General features: G+C 41.5%; 1 protein-coding gene across 1 annotated transcript in view; it reads right to left on the bottom strand.

Annotated features, from left to right (window-relative positions):
- Positions 1–26,112, bottom strand: part of LOC126295266 (uncharacterized) — a 710,311-nt gene that overhangs the window by 553,593 nt on the left and 130,606 nt on the right. The window contains exons 9-10 of the mRNA XM_049987689.1: positions 22,564–22,656; positions 14,386–14,423 (exon numbers count right to left, since the gene is read on the bottom strand). Of these exons, the coding sequence (XP_049843646.1) occupies positions 14,386–14,423; positions 22,564–22,656 (131 nt within the window). The remainder of the gene's footprint in view (positions 1–14,385; positions 14,424–22,563; positions 22,657–26,112) is intronic.

The raw sequence follows: 26,112 nt of genomic DNA, 5'->3' as shown, positions 1-26,112 counted from the left end.
GGTCGTTTTTCGTGTCATGCTTCATTTAAATCGATCATTTGCTGTTGGTGGTTTCACCAGGTCTTAGCAGCTCATAATACATTACACCCTTCTGATACCATCAAATACAGAGGATTGTCTTCTTTCCAAAGTGATTTGGTCTTTCAATGGATGTCGAAGGTTTGCCTCGATCCAACAATGATTTACAATGCTTACGTTTATGAAAATACATCCATTTTTTATCACCTGTCACTATTCGATGGAGAAAAGTCTTTCTTTTGTATTTGGTGAGCAGCATTTCACAACTGGTCTTTCGATTTTCTTCCTGCCTTTCATCAGTTCATGCAGAACCCATTTTCCCACTTTCTGCGCCTTTCCCACAGCTGTAAACCGAAGACAAACAGCTTTCTGCAGCACATTCAACTGTTCAGCAACTTCCTGTTGAGTTTGAGGATCATCTTCATCCAATAAGGCCTGCAATTCACTGTCATCAAACTTTTTCAGTAGCTCCCCCCCCCCCCCCCCCTTTTTAACCACTCTAAACACTGTGTTTTCCCACGATGATGTTCGCTGAAAGCTTCGACAAGCATTTGACACGATTCTGCATCAGTTTTCTTCAAATGATAACAGAAAACCAATGATGTTCGCAAATCGTAGTTCGTAGGCACAAAACTTGACATGCTTATGGGTTTGAAACAGATACCAATGATGGAACTTGGGTTGCTTTGTGCTGACATTCGTCATCAGCCATTACAGGAAGCAGATGGCACTGCAAATATGGTTTCACAGGCCCTACACTGACAGCTAGCACCATGTATAGGGAAATTCCAGTTTCATACTTCTACCGCTGGTACATTTCATGAAAAGACCATGAAGGTAAAATCAGTGAGATTCGAACTCCCGAGGAGGCTTACCAGCAAACTGTTCTTTCATTGTACCATGAATGACCCTTAATTAAATGAGAGAAGTAGTTGTGATACAGAAAGTATCCTCCCCCAAACACTATAACATGGCCTGCAAAGTGGAGGTGTAGATGTAGCTATAGGTATAGTGAGGATTGGTCTGATCTCTACCTCCGACAACAGAAAATGGAAAAAAATACATTTCCGATTACTTTTTATTGCCCACTAACTGCGCATTTTGAATAAAGAGCTCATAACTAAACTGACTAGAAATCTACTCTGTAGGAATCACCATGGGTTTCGAAAAAGACGGTCGTGTGAAACCTAGCTCGCGCTATTCGTCCACGAGACTCAGAGGGCCTTAGACACGGGTTCACAGGTAGATGCCGTGTTTCTTCACTTCCACAAGGCATTTGACACAGTTCCCCACAGTCGTTTAATGAACAAAGTAAGAGCATACGGACTATCAGATCAATTGTCTGATTGGATTGAGGAGTTCCTAGATAACAGAACGCAGCATGTCATTCTCAATGGAGAGAAGTCTTCCGAAGTAAGAGTGATTTCAGGTGTGCCGCAGGGGAGTGTCGTAGGACCGTTGCTATTCACAATATATATAAATGACCTGGTGGATGACATCGGAAGTTCACTGAGGCTTTTTGCAGATGATGCTGTGGTGTATCGAGAGGTTGCAACAATGGAAAATTGTACTGAAATGCACGAGGATCTGCAGTGAATTGACGCATGGTGCATGGAATGGCGATTGAATCTCAATGTAGACAAGTGTAATGTGTTGCGAATACATAGAAAGATAGATCCCGTATCATTTAGCTACAATATAGCAGGTAATTCCATAAATTATCTGGGAGTACGCATCAGAAGTGATTTAAAATGGAATGATCATATAAAGTTGATCGGCGGTAAAGCAGATGCCAGACAGATTCATTATAAGAGTACTAAGGAAATGCAATCCGACAACAAAGGAAGTAGGTTACAGTACGCCTGTTCGCCCACTGCTCGAATACTGCTCAGCAGTGTGGGATCCGCACCAGATAGGGTTGATAGAAGAGATAGAGAAGATCCAACGGAGAGCAGCGCGCTTCGTTACAGGATCGTTTAGTAATCGCGAAAGCGTTACGGAGATGATAGATAAACTCCAGTGGAGGACTCTGCAGGAGAGACGCTCAGTAGCTCGGTACGGGATTTTGTTAAAGTTTCGAGAACATACCTTCACCGAAGAGTCAAGCAGTATATTGCTCCCTCCTATGTATATCTCGCGAAGAGACTGTGAGGATAAAATCAGAGAGATTAGAGCCCACACAGAAGCATACCGACAATCCTCCTTTCCACGTACAATACGAGACTGGAATAGAAGGGAGAACCGACAGAGGTACTCAGGGTACCCTCCACCACACACCGTCAGGTGGCTTGCGGAGTATGGATGTAGATGTAGATGTAGATGACTGAAGCTTAGTACAGAATTACATTGTCGAACATTTTTTCTAAGTTGACAAATCCTACAAATATGTTTTGATTTGCTTCAAGTCCTATTTCTATTACCAAACTCTGGTGCCTTGAAAGCCCTGAAAGCCAAGCCGAATGTCGTCTAGCAGCTCCTTAATTTTCTTTTACATCCTTGCGCGTACTGTTCTTGTCAGCAATGGGGATGCACGAGGTGTCATGCTGACTGTGCACTCCTATGCGCAGGCTGGCTCCGGGACTGCTGAACGATCTTTTTGAGTCCGATACTGCGCCTCCAGACTCCAAGTCTACGTACCAACCTGAACAGATGCTCGATTGCGGCTTCCTTCAATGATTTCATAAGCTCCATCCCTTCTGCTTGATTTGATTTCAATTGATTTAAAGCTCTTCTTAACTTCAATATTAGATCTCCAATCTCTGTCTTACCCTCCCCCCCCCCCCCCCCCCCTTCCAAGATGCATCCGATATTCTCTTTACACTTATCCACTTTTTTCCTTGGTTTTAACAGTGGAATTCCTCTTCCACTATCAGTGTTGTCATCTTTGCTTTCAATTTCACTTTATTTTTCTATATGTTGAATCAGTTCTTTTATTGACCATTCTTTTTCAATTTCATCACAGTTTTTTCTCGAGACACTTCAACTAGGCTTCCATGTATTTCATATTTACTTCATATCTTTGTGACACTATGTTATTCCTGTCTTTTCCTCAGCATTTTTGTACTTCTCTCTTCCTTCAATCATTTGAAGCATTTCTTTATTACCCACGGTTTAATTCTCAGTTAGCTTCACGGTACATATATCTCTCTGTCCAGTTTCTCTAACTGCCAGTTTTAGCAGTACTCCTTCCTCTTCAACTGAACTGCTAATTAGGGTATTCAGTATCACAGTATATTCAGTCTACAATGTTCCCACTAAGAAATGTACATGTGTCTTCAAACTCTGAATTGCTGCACATTTACTTACAATTTCCTCATAGAACGCGCAGGTGCAGCACGGTGGGTTTGCTTTCCTCTGCAGTTGGATCTTGTGCTGAAAATAAGTAAACCTTGAAATGTTTCTAAATTTCTACAAATGAATACAGATTGACAGTTAACCCTGTGAAGTTGAAATGCCTCAATATTAAGCTTCTATCCACTTTTTCTCATTGCTAAACTACGATCTGGATCTATACTATCCAATCACATTAATATGACCAACAGTCAAAGCCCATATAACAACCTCCCGCAGTGCGGTAATACTGGAAGAGTGTCAGTGATGTTCTGGAAAGCACCAACAGGGATGTGGAGCAATACCAATTCCAGTACCGTGGCCAGCTGCACTGTGTTTCACAGCTAAGGATCCAAGGCATGGACACCCCAATAGAAGATATTCCAATGATTACCATTTGGGTTTAAATTCACAGGGGTTTGGTGGCCAGGGAGTCCTGAAAACCCACCCTGGCACTCTTCAAACCACACAAGAACACTTTGGGCTGTGCGACACACGAACTGTCCCGCCGGTAGATGCCACCGTGTCGAGGAAAAACGAACTCGACGTAGAGACGGGCGCGGTCACTGAGGACAGTCTCAACTTTTACGATCCACCGTAACTTCCAGAATGACGAGATCGTGCAGGGAATGCCGCAAAACCGTTCCCCGGGCCACACAGCTGCCTTCAGCAGTCTCGATTCTTCTGAAAACTGCTGCAGGGAGTTGTTTTCAGATGTTTCTGTCTGATGGAGCATCTACCGCTACATACATCCACCATACGGTGCGTGGCAGAGGGTACCTCGTACCACAACTAGCATCTTCTCTCCCTCTTCCACTCCCAAACAGAACGAGGGAAAAATGACTGCCTATATGCCTCTGTACGAGCCCTAATCTCTCTTATCTTATCTTTGTGGTCTTTTCCCGAAATGTAGGTTGGCGCCAGTAAAATTGTACTGCAGTCAGCCTCAAATGATAGTTCTCTAAATTTCCTCAGTAGCGATTCACGAAAAGAACGCCTCCTTTCCTCCAGAGATTCCCACCCGAGTTCCTGAAGCATTTCCGTAACACTCGCGTGACGATCGATCCTACCAGTAACAAATCTAGCAGCCCATCTCTGAATTGCTTCTATGCCCTCCCTCAATCTGACATGATAAGGAGCCCAAACGCTCGAGCAGTACTCGAGAATAGGTCGTATTAGTGTTTTATAAGCGGTCTCCTTTACAGATGAACCACATCTTCCCAAAATTCTTCCAATGAACCGAAAACGACTATCCGCCTTCCCCACAACTACCATTACATGCTTGTCTCACTTCATATCACTCTGCAATGATATGCCCAAATATTTAATCGACGTGACTGTGTCAAGCGCTGCACTAATGGAGTATTCAAACATTACGGGATTTATTTATTTATTTACTTTTTTTCCAACCCATTCAGCTGCTTCACAGCCCCATGGATGTCTATCACTATGTCCTCCATATGAGAATCTGTACGAGACTCAAATGGCGGTATGTTTGTGCAATCCTCCTGCGTGAAAGATTTCTGAAATGCTAAATTTAAAATTTCAGCTTTCGTTTTGCTGTCTTCTGTTGCCAGGCCAGACTGCTCAGTGAGTGACTGGATGGAAGCCTTCGACCCGCCTACCGATTTTACGTAAGCCCAGAATTTCCTTGGGTTTTCAGCGAGATCTTTTGCTAAGGTATGACAGTGGTAGTGGTTGAATGCTTCGCGCATTGCTCTTTTTACAGCAACACGAATCTCTACTAACTTTCGTCTGTCTTCATTCTACCAATCTTTCTTGTACCGCGAGTGCAACTGCCTTTGCTTCCTGAGCATTTTCCTAATTACACTGTTAAACCACGGCGGGTCGGTTCTGTCCGCAACCCACTTTTTCGGCACATACTTGTCCAATGCGTGATTTACAATGTGTTTAAAATTTGCCCGTAACTCTTCCACATCAATCGTATCAGAAGTAAATGAAGTCGATTCATTTACTAAGTGGGATGCATAAAATCCAAATCATCAGAATAGGCCAGTTGTTGCCACTCAGCGGATGTTTGGCAGTGGTATTGGGATGCAAATTCCAGCTTCTGTCAGTGACGAATAGCAGTCAGCACGGATGCACGAATTAGAGGTCTTCTGCAGAGGTTCACGTGTAGCAACATTCGTGGAACAGTCACTGAGGAGACACCGTTTGTAGCCCCTCAGTCCATCTGGTTAGGCAGCTGCTCAACAGTTGTCGCACGTCTATTTGACCGTACGGGCAACGGACTTGCCGCAGTGGATACACCGGTTCCCATGAGATCACCTAAGTTAAGCACTGTCGGGCGTGGCCGGCACTCGGATGGGTGACCATCCAGCCACCGTGCGCTGTTGCCATTTTTCGGGGTGCACTCAGCCTCGTGATGCCAGTTGAGGAGCTACCGGCTTCGGTCAAGAATACCATCGTAGCGACCGGGAGAGTGCTGTGCTGACCCCACGACCCTCCTATCCGCATCCTCCTCAAGGGTGACACGGCGGTCGGAAGGTCCCGGTAGGCCACTCGTGGCCTGAAGACGGAGTATATTTGACCATACAGATATCCGCAACCACTGTTCACCTCTCTCATCTACAGGCTGTGGTACACTACAGCTGGCTAGAAACTAGTTTTGGACAGCACCATTTCTCTGTATACAGTATACTTTAACCACGGGAACAAGCGAACTGTTACAAACTATCCCGTTTCAGAAATGCTTCCATCCTTGGCCCAAAAGCCAATGATCATACCCTTCTGGACGTCAGCTCCGTTTCCACATTGCGGCAATGGTTGCTCTGTTTTCTGCATGCACCCCCCCCCCCCCCCCCTCCAAACAAGCTTCACATACCTCCACTGCTAATACTGCCACCTGCGAGTGGTTATCACATGTTGATGTCACACACAGGCGGTGTTCACATTAATGTGACTGGACTGTGTATATAATCGCCTGCGTATGCCTTAAAATGCAGTAGTTGATATTGGAATTCTCATACATATTATGTATTACCTGTCTTTCCCTTTAGAGTAAACCTATTTTCCTGACAATTTTGAACTACTTGTACAGTTTTGCATAGTCAAATGCTGTTTTTTCTAGGCCAACAAATCTGATGAATGCAGCTTTCATTTACCTAAGTCTTGGTTGGATTACCAGCCTACCTTTATCCTGTACGAAACAGAACTGTGTGACAGTATCGCACATCTTGTTTATTCACCACATCCAGACAAATAAAATATGCCTCGTCGCTGAAGAACAGGAGAGTGTCATGAGGCAGGTTGTCGATAAAGGATTCACATACATTTTTTCGTGAAAGTCAGTCGCATGCAGTAAGTGTGAGCACCACTGCCAGTATATATGGATGAAATTTCAAGTCGGCATCAAGAATTCATCTCACCGTGAATTTCAGAAAATTGCAAAAGGAGCTGCATGTTCGCATGCAGAACACTTGGAGGGATTCAAAATTGCTAGCCTAACTTTCTTGATAATATTGATTTCATATTCCGCACACTGCTAGTATCCATAAACTTTACCACATAACAATCTATTTTTGATCACGGAGACGACTTGAAGGCACGATATTAAAGTGCTTCCCGAATGCACGCTGTTGCAACTTAACAGCTCATTCTTTATATGATTCAAGAAACTATTCACTGTTGTATCATTAGACTGGGGCTTAATAGGTAATTTCACCTTCTGAACACTAAACTGTAATTTTCAATAACCATGTGAAAGTGTTCACTTTCAATCATCACCAGGAACATGTATAATGAATTTGTCTAGTTACCATTAGAATCATTCAGTTATGAACCATCACATAATGAAAGAGACACTAAAATATTGTTTTATAATGTTTGAAACCTACAACAACTTTGATTAACATACTGTCAGCTTACCATGCAACTGCTTAACATAACAACATCTAATTACTTAGTACTTACTGAAACTGATACAACTAAATCTCACTGACAATGCAAACAAAGTGATTATTTGGACTACTGTGACGTTTATTGAAACTATTTACTTACTGAAACTGATACAACTAAATCTTACTCACAATGCAAACAACGTGATTATTTGGACTACTGTGACATTTACTGAAACCCTGTTCACACCAAAAAATAATGTACATATATTTGAAACCAGAAACCTGTTAGGCCGATATTGCACTATCATATTTCTTTGACAAAGAAATGAGATCAAATATTCCTCAAATTTCTTTGACACAGCTCTTTGACTCGCACAAAAAGGTGTATTACACTGTCATCATGTTTCTCGTCAAAGTTCAAGATGCTGGCCAACAACAACTTGTTATTATGCACTGTAGTTGTTTGTACCACAATTGGACTGTGTGTGCATTTGGAAGAGAAGTGGCAGAAACAAAAGGGAACATACTTGGATAAAGACACGGGTCTTTCATCGAGATGATAAATCATTCAGCAAAACTTGTTATGAGAGCTGCATGTGGAGGACATCAAGTCTCATATAAATTATACTCACGAAAGGATGAGAGAGGATTTCAGTTTTTTTCAGTGAAGTGGCTCCTCAGATTCCAAAACAGAATACTTACTTGATTAATGTTATATGTGTAGAAGACAGTCTCACCGTAACACTGTGCTTTTTGGCTACAGGAGAGAGCCACTCTATGTTTCAATACAGCACTCTAATGCCACAGTGCACATTAACCAAAATAATTCCAGGAATGTGTGAAGCGATTTATGAAGCACGGGAGGGGGAATATCTGGTGGTAAATTAATGTTTAGTACACTATATGGGCAATAATAACTATTTTCATTTTTGAATAATTTAATTATTATAATTAGTGTTCCAACAATACGAACTTAATAAAAAGAATGAAAAAGATGAAGCACTTTCTAACTTGTGGCATCCACACTTCACAGACAGGTAAAGTAGAATGGAGAGCTGATAACAAATTTTATTTTAGAGGGTTTCCTCTTCTATTCTGGCTTGCTGAAAAGATGCTTGGCTGTTTCCAGATGTAGAGGTGAATGGCTATAGCAGTGATTGTGGATGTTAAGTCACCTGCAGCATATCCCACCTGGCCATCCACACACGATTAATAGCGTCCATTGTGCCCGCTCATCCCCCCATTCCATTCAAAGCAAGGTTATTAAAAAAAATCAAAGGAACAAACCAATTAAACTTTGCAGCCATGTTCCCGAACACATTAAAGATCTTAAATAGCTGTAGCAATGCCACAGCTCAAAGCAGTTACATTTTACATAGCAGTGAACAGGAGATGAACAACTTTTATGATCAAATCTATTGCAAGCCCCAAATTTGATCATATTTCTCTGATGAAAGGCAAGATTTGACAAAGTTCCCTATTAGACCATCAAATTTCTTTGACATAAATATTTGACCTATCAACTTTGACAAAGAAATATGACAGTGTAATACCGGCCTAAGGGAGATTTGGGACAGAGTACTTTCTGTGTAATTAACAAAACTGTAATCAACATTGTTTAATCATGTGGTCAATTTTAAATGACATTTCATCTGTAACTAACGGATGAAGTCATTTTTGTAATTGATAATAACTTCTGTAATTGTAATTGGCAAGTTTGCTGTATGTAACAAGGTATTGATTGTCATAAAAGGTATATAAGGAGTGTAAGAGGGTAGCACGAGGGCCAGTATAATTATGGTGATTATGATATTTGGTTTGTGGGGCTCTCAACTTGGTGGTTATCACCGCCCATACAAATTCCCAATCTTTACACAGTCCAGACTGACCACTGTTCTTGAATGGTGATGAAATGAAGAGAGCAACACAGACACCAAGGCCCTGGGCAGAAAAAATCCCCAATCCGGCTGGGAACCGAACCTGGGACCCCGTGATACAGAGGTACCAACCCTAGCCACTAGACCACGAGCTGCGGATGGAGGGCCAGTACGATGTACGATTTCAACAAGTACTCAGTGGCATAATAAATTGCACACCTGAACAACTGTCTTTATACAATTTATGTGAACCACACAGTTCTCCAGCCTGTTTTCACTTAACAAACTTCCAGGAAACAGCATCTGCAGCAAAGCATAAAGTGTAATATAAGTTAATGACATTAATTATTATTCTGAAGATACTGCATTACACCCATCAAATTATAATAACTTTATTTACAGCTACCATTAATGTTATGAAATGAAAATTACTTTCAGTTTATTTTCTCTTTGGAACTACATTCTTTTATCCCTATGTTGCACTTCCACTGCACTGGTAAATAAATAAGAAAGCACACACATAGGCAGAAACTAACAAGAGGCCATCTTGTGTATAAAACCAAGGAATAACAAAAAGATAGAGGGGCTGGCCAGTACTTACCTCAGCTCAGTACAGCCGATAGATACACAAAACAGAACAGAAAATTTACGTTCCTAGCTTTCGAAATAAATGTTCCTTCATCAGGGAGGGGAGAGGGGAAAGAAAGGGAAGAAGGGAAAGTGGATTTAGTTACTCAGAACCCAGGTTATGAAGCAACAGGGAAAGGAAAACAGGGAGGGTAGCAAGGATGGAGGCATGGTTGTCGGAGGGAAGCCAAAGATATTCTACTGACAACCACATTTCCTTTGAAACATGTACACAGGTCCTGGACTTGAATGTAAAAAGATTGACATATGAGGTGCGTTCACATATTAATTTTTATTTTTTGGTAATAACTTCATTTGCTTATCTACAGCAATTTTGTCCTCTTCAAAATATTCTCCATTACATACTACACACTTATACCACTGCTTTTTCTAATTCCCAAAACACTTTACGAACTGTTTCCTCAGGATAGTTTACAGGTCTCTTAACTGTGCATTTTTAATCTCATCCATACTTACAAAACCACTGTCCTATAAGGCCTACTTTGAAACGTTTATACCGCTTGCATGTCCTTGATTTACTCATAATGGGCTCACCAAAAGCATTATTTAACGTTTCTAAAAATTTGATACACTTTATTCAATTCTTATATCAAAATTTTATACAGATTCTCTAATCTATTTTTGTACAAAACAAATAATCGTTGATGCTACCAAAACACATGTAACCTTTTTGACAGCTACAAACAGAGTAAATACCCAATATGCAAAACATTGTACAGATACGTTTCAAACATGCTTACGAAGACAGTGACCAAAAAATACTGCAAATTGGAGTAATACAATGCACAAAATTATAAATTTCTAATTATTTTTTAAACACTCTTCGTGTTGCAAGAATTGTTAAGTTTCAACAAAACTTACACCTTTTGGTAGAAATACAAAGTAAGAACAAGCCTTAAATTGTACAGATAGATTCCATTATATGGGGTTCATTTTCCGAATAGCAGTAGAAGAACATACATTTACATGAACAGCCATTTGGTTCCTTGTTAGTAGGTAGAATCCTGACATCCGTTCTTATATTAATATTACTTATTTAAAATGTTGTGTTTCGAAAGAAGCTATCGTTTTTGTACTCTTTTCGGTCTTAATACAGTCGTCTAAAAAAATACACAGCCGGAACATATCTGTACATGGCTCGCCACTGATTTAAAGCGCACAGCGTGGCAGGGCCGGTACTACAATGCGAAACAGTGCGTAGTAGCCCACTGTGACGTGGCTGGGTAGGCAGAGTGGGGACTGGCACGCTCGCTCTCCAGTTTGCCGACAGACTGTATCTGCTATATGGTGACTAGCAACTAATAAATGCACTTTCCGATGCCGTGAGAATTTTTCACAAAATTTCAGTCTTAAACTTTTTCCACTGATTGTCACAATATTTTGTTGACTCTCACCAAACTACCATCATAAGAACATAAGAAAAATCACAGAACACACGAAAAGATGCATGCTATATGAGAGTTGAACAGTCAAAAATATTTTGAAAGTGGTACTATGAACTGCCTGTAAACTTTAGAGTAACAATGTAGATGTAATCAGGTAAAGGAGTATGACGAATCTGTCAGCAGAGGATTAAACAGAAAGTTTCAGGATCAGAAAGAATGAGGCTTAGATATCTGCAGACAATATCATCATCTTAGGAAACAACTTTAATAAAATTGTGAACATCACAGTCCTGAGGGCATGGTTTCAATGCTAAAATGAAAGTGATGTAAAGTAGTATAAATTAAAAAATACAACAATCCAGCAATCAGTATGGAAACACGCAGCAGAAATACAAACACAATATCAACAGCAAACCTGTATTAACAAAGAGCAATATTATATTTGGCAGCAATACCGATTTCAGCATCAAGGAACTATCAATGAAGTATGTTGTTGTATGTTACAGGGAAGATGGGAAAGATGAAACAGGATGCAAAGTGAGAATGCAGACCCTCTAATAACAACTTCATTAATGATATAAACCATTTCAAGATTTGTCGGTGTAGAGAGTTGCTACTGTCAAACTTTCATTTGGGAGAGGCTTCCTGTGGTGAAAGAAGTCGACAACCCAGTGGAACAGGACTGTCCATCACTGTGCTTGACCAGGGAACAACAGGGGGAGGGGGGCACTACAAATAATACCGGAGAAACATCATAGATGTAGTCTATGCTACAAATCTACCATATTTACTCGAATCTAAGCCGCACTGTTTTTCCGGTTTTTGTAATCCAAAAAACTGCCTGTGGCTTAAAATCGAGTGTAAAGTAAGTGGAAGTTCTGAAAAATGTTGGTAGGTGCCGCCACAACTAATATATGTAGCGCTACACAGGCATGCTTTGCAGGCACAAAGATAAAAACTGGCACCAAAACCTCTGAGCCAGTACAAAAAAAAAGGGAGAGAGAGACAGAGAGAGAGAGAGAGGAGAAGAAGAAGACCTTTTTTTCTCTGCCCTGAGTTTCGACCACTGCATTTTCATACATTATCCAACAAAGTAAATACAAATTCCGTACTGTTCATCTTCGAATGTAGCAGAATTTCAATGTACTACGAAAATCCGACTGACAAGACTGTTTGGGATGTTTGTCAATATGGCCAACTCTACGTTCTGAGAAGAGATAGTTGCTAATAGGAACTTTTATGAACTGTGAATCGCATGCAGTATTCTCTTCACCATAAGGAAATACGAATATAAAGATTTTGCCATGTATTCTTTCATGTTTGCTGATATCACTTAAATCCTGTCTGCCTAATAAACTTTGAAACTAGAGTGAGACAACAGCAAACGCGGAAAAATATAGATATCATCCCATGTTTATATTAGTAGTATTCTTATGCCTAATAGTGATACAGTCAGAAATGAAGCACGGCAATTGACTAGATTTTTAAATCTAAGCAGACTCTAATTTCTGTGCAGAATGTAATGTACAAAAGAGGTGTCTGCAAAGATTTTCAAACAGAGAAAAATTTTAGCTAAACTCTCGTTCAGAACATCTATACGCAGTCTATTATTTGTTTCTTGTTGATCATTATGAAAGAAAGCAGTTGTGTAGGTAACAACAAATAGCAGTCTCTTGCCATTGTTTCGCTAATGAGACAATTCCTCTTTTTTTTTGTATGCGGCGTTACAAAAGCAAGCCATGCCGCGAGCGGCAACAGGTCGTAAACACTCATTATCAGAATGCAACAAACAATGCATGACACAGTACAATAATGCATATTCAGCTTAGAGTGACGTAAACACCCATAACAAAGAGAACAGCACTTATCAGATCAAAGCAAAATAAGCAACCGATTCAAACCAGACGAAGCACATGAAAAAGGAAGGGTACCCGTATAAATACGGACGGAGCACCTGACGCATAGCAATGGCTACCTGGCAAAGCTTAACTGCTAAGCTTACGACTCAAACCAAACTACTGTAGCTGTATCGTTATTCATTCAACCTAAATTGTGTCCCTTATTACAATAGACCAACTTCGTTTCGATTTAGAGGTGCGGCCTAAAACTTATCTCTCCCCTTGAATTTCGAGTCACAAATTTCAGGTGCAGCTTATATTCGGGAATTTTTTTTTTTTTTTTTTTTTTCCTTGATTTAGAGTCTCATTTTTCAGGTGTGGATTAGATTCGAGTAAATACGGTAATAGTGATTAACTGGGTTCGTATCTTTCAACTGAATTTGATTTTGCAGCTGCTCACATGTTGTCATGAGGATAACATCTGTGTGTCTCATACTCTTGGTGAATAAATGGAGTTGTTTGTTATTACAACAAAATCAAGAGTGCTTCTTTTTGTCCAAGCAATCTTCAAGTTGAATATTTAAGAACTTTTATGGAGGGGTGCGGGTACAAACTATGATTTCCAGTCTGAGAAATCTGATGCTGGGTGCATGGTCTAATATTAAAAAGGTGCCTCCAAGAATGAAATTAACCGGAAGTAGTCTAAATAAGGAACTGATTTGATGAAAAATGCTGAATGTTGCACATGGTGACAGTTTAAAGGGGTCCTAAGAACTGGAGTTATCTAATTACAAGAAGTGATTAAAATTAGAGAGAAAAATTGGATTGGGCATATTTGAAATGGAAATGAGAGCATAAAGACCATTATTTATGGGCATGTGACAGAGAAGGGAAAAGGAGACAGGCAAAGTTTCAGGTTGTAGATGACTGGTAAAACAAGTGGCAGACTCTGCCTAAAACTTCTCTGTCCCTTTGAATTTCGAGTCTCAAATTTCAGGCGCAGCTTATATTCAGGAAAGTTTGCAAAGTATAGATGTAGTTGTAAATTGGAAGAAAGCTCACAGACACAGTGAACTGGAGAAGAAAGCAGTAGATCAGAAGAGAGAGAGACGGCAAAGTTACGCTCCCCTAACAGAAAATTAATGGTCATGTTAAGAACTTTAACATTACTATTTATTTTCCATGCACAATGAAAGTTATTTGTGAAGCAAGTATTCAGTAGTAAACACAGTAATCCACAGAGGGAAGATTAGCACTGAACAACCTGTCAATAACGTCATTAGCGAAGAAGCACAAGTCTGAAGAGTGAACAGTGCCACCACAGGGTGTGGATTTCTTATGTACAATCTGGATGGATGTGAAGGAAAGCACAAAGGCACCAACCTCACCTAGTAAAACTTGTGTGTCAATAAAATAATGAAGCTTTTACCGTGTAATATCTGAGGCGTCTTCTCTCGTGGATGCCTCCTGGAACAGACAAAGATGGTTCCTGATCACAAATTCAGTGAGACTTTACAGTAAATACAGGAAAATACACTAACAGTTGCAGACAATTGATTATGTCTCAATATTTCTTAATGACAGTAAGTATCAAAAGTAGCAATGCAGGCACAGAGTGACAACCATTGAACTGTATGAAAAAAAATGTAAATTAGTTAAAACTATGGAGGGCAACCACTTTATTCAAGATGTAAACATCACTACAGGTATTCAGATTTAGGTTATATCATGTTCAATATGCGTGGCAGCATTGACAATGATGTGGAGAAATTCTGCACGACCCACGGAAGTGTCGGAACATCGATGCTGTCATTGACCTCCTCAAAGGCTGTCTTCAGCTCAGCAATGGTTTTGGGGCTGTTGCTGTACACCTTATCCATAAATATAGCCCCACAGAAAGGAGTCACATGTGTTCAGATCCGAGAATATGGCGGCCAATCAATGCCCGTGCCAGTGGCCTCTGGACACCCCAGAGCCAGAATGCGGTCCCCGAAGAGCTCCTTCAGGACATCAAACACTCTCCTGCTTCGATGGGATTGAGCTCCATCTTGCATGAACCCCATCTCTTCAAAATTAGGGGCACTTTGAATAATGGGGATGAAATCACCTTCCAAAACCTTCACGTACCATTCGGTAGTCACATGCCATCGAGGAATATCGCACCAATTATTCCCCGACTGGACACTGCTCACCACACAGTTATCCGTTGAGGTTGAAGAGATTTCTCAATTCTTCTTCTTTCTTCTTTAGTGTTCAACCCTGAGGTTGGTTTGCAGCAGAGCGCCATTCCTCTCTTCTGTCTGCTTTCCTCTTCATTTCCACATATGTGTTACATCCAACGTCATTCATGATCTGTTGCATGTATGATATCCTTGGTCGCCCCCGCCGATTCCTTCCCTCAATAACTCCTTCTGCTATTGTTCCAATGATATTGTTGTGTCGTAGGATGTGCCCTACAAGTTTGTCTCTTCTTGTTTGGATGTGCCTCCACAGAGATCTGGTTTCCTGTACTCTTCTAAGCACCTCTTCATTTGTTACTTTGTCTGTCCAGCTGATCTTCATCATCCTTCTATAGCACCACATCTCCAGGGCCTCTAGCCGTCTTCTCTCTGCTCTTCCAACTGTCCAAGTTTCACATCCATATTGGGCCACACTCCAAACGAAACCTTTCAATTAAGAAATGCGAAATGTGCCAATTTTGCTTACTGATGAACCTATCCAAATGAAAGTGGACTTCGTCTAAACCAAAGGTGCCTGCGCATACTAATTCCCCTCGTGCCCTGCAGCCAATCGTGTATTCTGAACGTCCTAACGCAAACCGTTCAGAAGTTATGACGATTTTATTTCATGTAGTTCAATAACTGCCACCCTGTATATCATACAGTGTGAAAATTATGTAAACCACACAGAATGTAACACATCACTTGTAATTTATGTTAATTGATTTCATGGATCTTTTCTCTCTCTCTCTCTCTCTCTCTCTCTCTCTCTCTCTCTCTCTCTCTCTCTCTCTCAATTTTACTTAATGTATCAATACTGTAGTGTTCTGAGAATTTCCACGTAAATTCTAGAACCCTCGGCCTTCTACCGTCTCGAACACACGATATTTTAAATATAAGTTTGAGGGAGCCTACCTACTGTGCATCGCCTGTCCGTGTGTGCAGATCCGAACTGTGTAGTAAGAAAACAGTAGACAGGCTGTCGAACGGCACCTACAAGTGTTTGCCGGTCGCACCATGGAAGTTTAATGAAAGAACATGGCAGACTCAAGGAACTTCTGTGTTATTCCGTGCTGTTTTATAACTTTGACTATTGTAGTGAAAAAAAGAACAACAGTTGAAATATTGTTCATTAGTGCTCATCTTGGTCTTGGAGAGGATAAGACGTGTATTCAGATTCAGGGTGAGAATGGACTTGGGTTTTAAGTCAACTTTCTCTTATGTGTAAATGAACTGTGTAACTAACCTTTGGATATGCGAGGAGACTTACTTGACAGTGTCTGTTTATGTGGAGAAAGTCTGATGTTTAAATATACATCATTAAGTGAAGCAAAAGAAATTGCATGCATTTGCTTATTTTTATAAGTAGAAAGAGTATTGAGAAATTACTGTTCCCAGCAAATATACTCCAGAGAAGAAGAGAAAAGGAGGTTGCAGAAGCAAGCTAACCAGCAAGGAAAGTCGGCTGACACTAACACTAACAGTAACAACAACTATTTGGCAGCTTGTAAAAACTTCCTGTTAGAAACATATTATTTCATTTCATTATAAATTCATTCGGTGTTTTAAATTAATTTTGCGGCGATCAAACCAACCCGTCTATTGGTAGTTTCATTCGTGGTAGAACTCTGACAAACACAAGGAAAGTAAGAACATGTTTCTTCCCTTGTCCTTCAAAACTTGCATGCACATGCGCAAGTGCCCGCAAACACACTGTGGGTTTTTGTAAACAAAAGCACAAAGGTCATGTTCCACACACAGCCAGAACCCATTTTTGTTCTCTTTAAAAATAGATACCCTCTTAACAGGGGAGTTTTTGTTCAATTTCCTGTCTATTTCTTGCAGCAAAGAATCACTGCTGCAATGTTTTGAAAGTCATAATGAGGCTTTCTGATTTCCTTGGACAGACTTCAATAACTGTGACATCTGTGCACATGCTGTTGCTGATTTGCCTCTTAGGACCAAAGCAACATGGTAACAGAAATTTGCAACCCTTCCTTATACAGTTTTGGCTTATCACCAGCTTCTTTTTCAAAAAAAAACTGTGGTGACTCCACTAGTTGAGATAGACACAGATTATCCCCACCTGCCTGATGGAGAAACCTGTGCAATATACAGGGTGAGCAGAAAAAAACCTTCACACTTTCAAAAACTCATACAAATCAAACAGTAAAAATTGTTTGCTACAAATCTTAAAATGTTAATATCATACTTCTGGAAGATTTTTTAACATATGGGTGCAATGCTCTTGTTGCAGGCTCCTGCCACAGAGTGCTCGTGTAGAAAACGGTAACTACACTACGACAGAACAACTTTTGTATCCCTCCGTTAGCAGAAAGTGGATCAGTAACTGTTGTCCGACAAGCATTTCGCACAATCTTGCACCGAGAGCTGTCCTGCAGAGTTTCCATTTACGACTGGTGGATACAGCCTGAAGAGAAGGACGGCATTTGAACAGCAAAAGTCCTGGTCAGCCTCCAGTGTCAGAGACAAATGACGATCGCTTTCGAGCAGTATTCTAGCTAAGCCCGCTAATCACGAACTTCAAGTCCCATAAACATACATTTCCTGAATCCAGTATAAACGCATACGGATAAAACTCTAAAGGCTGCAGCTAGTCAAGCCCTCACACCAGGAGATTGAGCACCACAATCTGACTTCTACACCGAAATGTTGGCAAGGATGGATAATAACGAAATGTCAGAGGTTAATGTTGAGTGACGAAGCAACTTTCACTCTAATGATGAAATCTGGCATACGTTCGTTTCTGGGGAACAGAAAACCCGCATTTCTCCACTGAAGACGAACGAGATTTGCCACAGGTCACTGTGTTTTGTGCAATGCTGAATGAGAAGATTTACAGTCCTTTCTTTTTTGTGTAGGAAACCATCACAGCCATTTGCTATGAGGGTAATCCCAAAAGTAAGGTCTATTTTTTTATAACTACATAGACCTGTTTATTTCTAAATGGTTTACATCAGTTTGCTCAACATTCCTCTTCTCCGGTTCTGAATTGTCCATTTGAGTTTTTTCAGAGTCTCTCAGTACCTGTCAGCGTTAATTGTGGTCCCAGCGATTCAGCTCCGACGACGAGGTGAAAGGAGGGATTTATAACTTTCCGAACAGCATGGCGGCGAGCTGGTGCGCCATGGGCATACAAAAACTGCCACAGCGTCTACAAAAATGCATCGACAGAAATGGTGATTATGACGAAAAATAGCTAAATGTTCAAGCTGTGAACTGATGTAAACCACTGTAGAAATATACAGGTCTACGTACTTATAAAAAAAATGGGAGACCTTACTTTTGGGATTACTCTCGTACTTTGAAAAACTAACTTTGCAGCTTATGCCTCAACTGCAAGAAAAATCTGGCATCCTCATCTTACAACAATATGGTGGACCTCCTCACTTCCACTTGGGTATATGGGAACAAGTAGACACACACCCTGATGACAACTTGTTGCAGATGGCTACCACGATGACCACCTGTACCCCTTGTCATTTTTGTACTGTGTACGTCCCACCAACGCCACAATCTTTGCCACAGCTGCAGCAAAGAAATGCAGTACCTGGTAACCGCAACCTGTAAAAAGCTTCCCTATTGACAGGAAAGGTGCTCGTTTCGAGCAGCCACTCACTTGGACAATGGCATGTCTGGATACGACGACCTGAAGTAAAATGAAATGTGAGTCACGTAACATGGTAACAAATTTCCACTGTTCCACTGGATCCATCATGACGATCCTGTGCCCACCGAAACCGTGACGGGTGATGCCATTGGATCAAAATGGGAACACAGAGTGATTGTCAGCTCAGACCCCAACTTTCAACTATGTGAGCTAAACAGTGTGCTCTGAAACACATTCATCTATATCAGGACTGCATATTATCTTCAGATCTGCCACACATCACCACCTATCCTGCTCGACAGAGAGGTTAAGTCTCCAACATCCACATTCTGTGACGAAGTGTGGACATCCGACACCTTGTCGCCTACTCATTCTCACAGTTTCACCATTCTTCAATTAATTTCCATCGATGCGGATCACTGTGGCATGTTAACAACTGACTAACTTCCTGATTTCTGACATGCACATTCCAAGGTGGTGGGTTATATTGATCCGACATTCCAACTTCACTGAAATTGCTTATGAATGTTGACCTCCACCACATCTGTGGCCCGTACTGCCACCAGAATGATTCTCCATCAGTCTCTGCAGCAGTTATATATGATCCTTAGCGCACTACGTGCCTTCAACATCACCAGGCGCAGATGGCTTCAGCATCTCAGGTTTGCTTAGAGCAGACCACTTTCAGGGATACTGATACAGCCACTGGTGCAAACAATGTGACCAACACAGGTTGTTTCTGGGCAACAGACAACTACTTTGTGCCACAGTGCGATAACCGTGTACTGGTACTGGTCCCTGGATCTTCTTTTCTTCTAAGAAAATTATATTGTCTCAACTGCCAAATATTTTATTTATTTTATTTTACACATCTAGTTCTGTAGGACCAAATTGAGGAGCAAATCTCCAAGGTCACAGAACATGCCAGTACGTGAAATTACAATGTAAAACTAATAATAAACAAAATAAAATGTTTATGAACGCAAAAAAAGACCAGCCGTAACCTTACGGAAACGGAATCAACAATACAACTAAGGAATTTTTCAAGGAACCCCTCGACAGAATAGAAGGAGTGACCCATTAGGAAACTCCTGTTTCATTTTTAAAGAGCGCGGATTACTGCTAAGATTTTTGAATTCTTTCGGTAGCTTATTGAAAATGGATGCAGCAGTATACTGCACACCTTTCTGCACAAAAGTCAAGGAAGTGGGATTCAAATGCAGATTGGATTTCTGCCTAGTGCTGACTGATTGGAAGCTGCTAATTTGTGGGAATGAGCTGATACTGTTAACAAGAAGCGACAGTAAGGAATACACGTATTGAGACGCCAGTGTCAGAACACCCAGACTAGTGAACGGCGATCGACAGGAGGCCCACGAACTTACAACACTTATTGCTCGAACTGCCTGTTTCAGAGCCAAAAACAGGAAGAGTAACCCCGAAGTATAATACCACATGTGGTAAGTGAATGAAAATAAGAAAAGTAGACTACTTTTCGAGTCGAACTATAATTTACTTCAGATATTGTTTGAACAGAAAAAATGGCAGCATTAAGTCTTTCAACAAGATTGTGAATGTGGAGTTTCACAACAGTTTATTATCTGTCTGAACATCTAGAAATTTGAACTGTTCAGTTTCTCTATCACATTCCCATTCTGTGAAATTAAAATGTCTGGTTTTGTTGAATTGTGCACTACAAACTGTAAAAACTGAGTCTTCCCTGTGATTTAGCATAAGTTTATTTTCCACAAGCCATGAACTTACGTCAGGAACTGCAGTATTCGAAACAGTCCCAATGTCATGCCTAGCATTCAAAACCTTTTGTTTAACTCCTCAAGTACCTCACAGAGAAAAGAGAATGTAGCATTTTCAGTTGTTAAACCACTTCTACAACCAAACTGTACATCTGATAGCAATATATGTGAAAGAAAATAATCAATTATCCTTCGATACACAGCCTTTTCAATAACTTTAGCAAACACTGATGGCAAAAATTTGTCTAAAACTGTCTACATTATTCCTTTCTCCCTTTTTATAAAGTGGCTTTACTACTGAGTAGTTTAATTGTTCAGGAAAGTGACCACTCTTAATGGAAAAATTATAAATGTGGCTCAGTACAGGGCTAATATGTGAGATCCCACACTGTACATGCCAAATTGTGATGTTTAACATATCTGTTCAAGTTCTAGGTACAGGTTGGTCCATTCTGAACACATTGTGTGTATCTTGCACTGTTATATATCCCTTTAGTGTCGACATTTGAAAGAATGCATCAGCTTTATTATGTATGGCTTTAACCTAAAGTTAACAAACTTTACTATGTTCAAACAAAGAAAATGAATGAAGTCAATAACATGAGCCTTGCAGTCTCGTCAAGACCACTATCTATTCCTTTCACAACATTCTTCATACCTGTTACTCCTTCCCACTTATATTTCTTATTGATTTCTTTAAGGCAATGGTCATTAAATAATTGCAAAAAACAACTGAGGGTGGTGTTTAGTTCTATTTTATTGATGATTCTCCAAGTAGTCCAGCATTACAGGTTCTGTTGGAAAATATCTATCTTCTCCACAAAAAGCACCACATTCATCAATTATTTAACAGGAATTCCTGCAATTCAGGGCAGGGCTTTATCTAAAACAATGACACCTTCTCAAGTGTTCCCTCTTCTCTTGTAGTAATGAAAAAGATATTCCTAGGAGGAGTAATAAGTTTTGCAGTTATGAACTGGTTTCTTTTGGGCAGATGCTTTTGGTCCCTCCCCCCCCCCCCCCCCCCTTTGGGCTGAGTGCTCTCTGACAACACACCTATCCAATCATCTACTAATGACCTCCTGAGGAAGCACAAATTAACTCAGGCTCTGCCCTAATACCTATGCGAGCTTCATGCGGCAGGTGCCACAGAGGTTGCCTGAAAATGACTTATTTGCCTTGACAGCCACCCAACCTATCATGTTGAGGGTGCAGGTCCCAGTGTGAACCATTTTGGAGAATAATAAAAAAAAAAATTCCCACTTGTTGGTTACACAATGTTCCACAACTTTGCGCGGTTGATACCACAGCATGCCCAAAGCTTATGGTTATGGAGGACTAGAGACTCTCATCGATCCACAGCTTAGGAACATGACAGGCTTGCCATCTGAAACTACCCAGGAGACATGTAGCTTATCAAATACTGTTACAATGAAAATAATCAATTTTTGACAATATAATGTAATCAGATAAATAAAAAAATCTTGCTCACCAAGCAGTGACACACATATAAAAGGTATTATAGTTTGCAAGCTTTCAGAGCCAGTGGCTCCTTCTTCTAGCAGAAAGGTTGAAAGGGAAGGTAAATGGGTGAAATAAAACAACTGGCGAGGTTTACGAAAAGGGGTATAGCTCGAAAAAGTCACCCAGAAACCCGTGTCAGCGGACAGGATGACGTCTCATCCCTTCCGGTAAGTCTCCCCTGACCTAGGGATTTCGGCGACTGATCCGAACTCTACCCCTTTTTTCTGAATCTCTCCAGCTCTTTTCCTTCACTCCTGTTCCTTCCCCTTCAACTCTTCTGCCAGATGAAGGAGTGACTGGCTCTGAAAGCCCGCTTATGTAAAACATTTTGCTATACATATTTTCTCGTGCCACTGCTTTGTGAGTAATTTTTTATCTACCCAGTTACACTATATATTAGCAAAAGCTACGCACATAATAAACATCACCTCCCGCAACTGCGATTATACTGGAATTCTGACGCAGATGTGGAAACTTACCTCATTCTCAGTTGAATCCACTCCTACATATAAGTCTGGCTCCTCTTTAATGAACCCACTGCACCCTGACACTGGTAACAGATCTTCTTGAACCTGGAACAAGGTAAATAATTACTGTTAATTGAAGCTATAGGCCCAAGTCCCCATATAGTATTAGACTCTCAGGGGAGAAAAAGTTGCTCTCATTTTATCAGAAGTGGTAGCAAAAAATAATAGTGTATTTCCTACATTATTAAAAAATCGTTACATAGGAAAATTCTCCATCTTCATTGGTGAGCATCCAGTTCCTTTGACTAAAATCTTTGTAATTCTCTTAAGCCATTGTCACATGGAATATGAAAGAATGTGCACATGGAGTGGAATATTCTGTTATCTCACTACACGAAATATCGTGACACGAAGAAGAAACACATTAAGTCCTGTCATATTCTGGAAATTATAACAAAATGTGAACAAAAATTATGCAATAACATTCTCTACGACACAAACATAAAAAGACAGGAAAAAAAATTATGTCACATTGGAACAAAGCTTAGTCAAACTACAAAGTGGGATTTCTTAGTCTTCAAAACAGCAACAAACAATGCAAAGATGTCGTTTCCTGGGATAGTCCGTAAAAAATTCGGGAGGCAAACACATTCCTTTGGCGCAATTTGACAAGACAAAATTATATGTACGGATACCTGTGATTAAACATGCCACCATACCCTTAATCGTAAAAGTACAGAACAGGAATTTTAAACGTCCACAAATACACTCCTGGAAATTGAAATAAGAACACCGTGAATTCATTGTCCCAGGAAGGGGAAACTTTACTGACACATTCCTGGGGTCAGATACATCACATGATCACACTGACAGAACCACAGGCAACAGAGCATGCACAATGTCGGCACTAGTACAGTGTATATCCACCTTTCGCAGCAATGCAGGCTGCTATTCTCCCATGGAGACGATCGTAGAGATGCTGGATGTAGTCCTGTGGAACGGCTTGCCATGCCATTTCCACCTGGCGCCTCAGTTGGACCAGCGTTCGTGCTGGACGTGCAGACCGCGTGAGACGACGCTTCATCCAGTCCCAAACATGCTTAATGGGGGACAGATACGGAGATCTTGCTGGCCAGGGTAGTTGACTTACACCTTCTAGAGCACGTTGGGTGGCACAAGATACATGCGGATGTGCATTGTCCTGTTGGAACAGCAAGTTCCCTTGCCGGTCTAGGAATGGTAGAACGATGGGTTCGATGACGGTTTGGATGTACCGTGCACTATTCAGTGTCCCCTCGACGATCACCAGAGGCGTACGGCCAGTGTAGGAGATCGCTCCCCACACCGTGATGCCGGGTGTTGGCCCTGTGTGCCTCGGTCGTATGCAGTCCTGATTGTGGCGCTCACCTGCACGGCGCCAAACACGCATACGACCATCATTGGCACCAAGGCTGAAGCGACTCTCATTGCTGAAGATGACACGTCTCCATTCACGCCTGTCGCGACACCACTGGAGGCGGGCTGCACGATGTTGGGGCGTGAGCGGAAGACGGCCTAACGGTGTGCGGGACCATAGCCCAGCTTCATGGAGACGGTTGCGAATGGTCCTCGCCGATACCCCAGGAGCAACAGTGTCCCTAATTTGCTGGGAAGTGGCGGTGCGGTCCCCTACGGCACTGCGTAGGATCCTACGGTCTTGGCGTGCATCCGTGTGTCGCTGCGGTCCGGTCCCAGGTCGACGTGCACGTGCACCTTCCGCAGACCACTGGCGACAACGTCGATGTACTGTGGAGACCTCACACCCCACGTGTTGAGCAATTCGGCGGTACGTCCACCCGGCCTCCCGCATGCCCACTATACGCCCTCGCTCAAAGTCCGTCAACTGCACATATGGTTCGCGTCCACGCTGTCGCGGCATGCTACCAGTGTTAAAGACTGCGATGGAGCTCCGTATGCCACGGAAAACTGGCTGACACTAACAGCGGCGGTGCACAAATGCTGCGCAGATAGCGCCATTCGACGGCCAACACCGCAGTTCCTGGTGTGTCTGCTGTGCCGTGCGTGTGATCATTGCTTGTATAGCCCTCTCGCAATGTCCGGAGCAAGTATGGTGGGTCTGACACACCAGTGTCAATGTGTTCTTTTTTCCATTTCCAGGAGTGTATTTCACTCGACAAATGTCTGTGTGCTTGTCCATCAGTCATCCGGAAATGAAAACTATTCGAGATTAACAGTGATGATGTGGACAAAATCAAGATCAAATACAAACATTAATGCCTTTTGCAACCTGTGTAGTCTTACGATATTAAGTCGACAATATAATTTTGTATGACAGGAAATTAAATATTTTTGTATGTTTACATTTGACACTTTAAACACTTCTGTATCAACTGATGTCTCCAAAATCTTCAAGACATTCTCTGTGAATCTTTAAGAATTGTTCATGAACATATTTCATACATGCCCACGTTTGGAAGAAAAATCTATGTGGTTAGTGCATCAAATCTAGTTACCATCTGCCTTTGAAGAGCGTTGTGGGCACAGCTACCACAGGCAATCACATCCAGTCTGAGTGTTTCTAAGCAATTGCGAAACATTCTGGATGCCGGGACCATGTTTATGTCAGCTTTCACATCTACATTTACACCTGCAAACACAGTTTGATGACAGCAGACTGAACTTGCGCCACTGCTACTGAAAACGACTGCCTCTGTGTCTCCATACAGGCCGCAATTTCTCTCATCTTGTCTTCATCATCCTTAAGTGATATGTATATCACTGGCAGTACAATCAATCTGCAGTCAGTCACACATGCTGGTGGAGAGATTTACGAACTGATCTGTCTACACTGTGAAGCCTTCTATGTGGGAAAGACCAGCAACAAACTGTCCATTCATATGAACGGACACAGGCAGACAGTGTTTGTCAGTAATGAGGATCACCCTGTGGCTAAACACATTTCGCCGCACGGCCAGCACATATTGGCACAGTGTTGAACCATATGGGTTATCTGGATGCTTCCCACTGACACCAACCTGTCAGAACTCTGGAGATGGGAACTGGCCCATACATCATCTGTCATTCGACAACATCTTTGCCTCTGTACTTCCGCCTCGATTGACACCTCTGCCCAACGTCTTTGCATTTATATATGTCTGCATGTGTCTGTATATCTGTGGATGGGTACGTGTGCGTGCGCGCGTGATTGTATACCTGTTCTTTTTTCCCCTTAAGGTAAGTCTTTCCACTCCCGGGATTGGAATGACTCCTTACCTTCTCCCTTAAAATTCACATCCTTTTGTCTTTCCCTCTCCTTCCCTCTTTCCTGATGAAGCAACCTTGGGTTGCGAAAGCTTGAAATTTGTGTGAGTGTTTGTGTGTTTTTTGTTGTGTCTATATACCAGTGCTTTCTCGTTTGGTAAGTCATATAATATAAATGGATAGATAAAAAATCTGTTCACCAAGCAGCAGCAGCAGCAGGGGAACACACACACACACACACACAAAGGATTTAACTTCTACAAGCTTTCGGAGCCAGTGGCTCCTTCTTCTGGCAGAGGA

Source organism: Schistocerca gregaria, chromosome 11, assembly GCF_023897955.1.
Source record: "Schistocerca gregaria isolate iqSchGreg1 chromosome 11, iqSchGreg1.2, whole genome shotgun sequence".
Classification (NCBI taxonomy): Eukaryota; Metazoa; Arthropoda; class Insecta; order Orthoptera; family Acrididae; genus Schistocerca; species Schistocerca gregaria.
The sequence above is the reverse complement of the archived record's forward strand: the minus strand, read 5'-3'. Positions and strand labels throughout refer to the sequence as shown.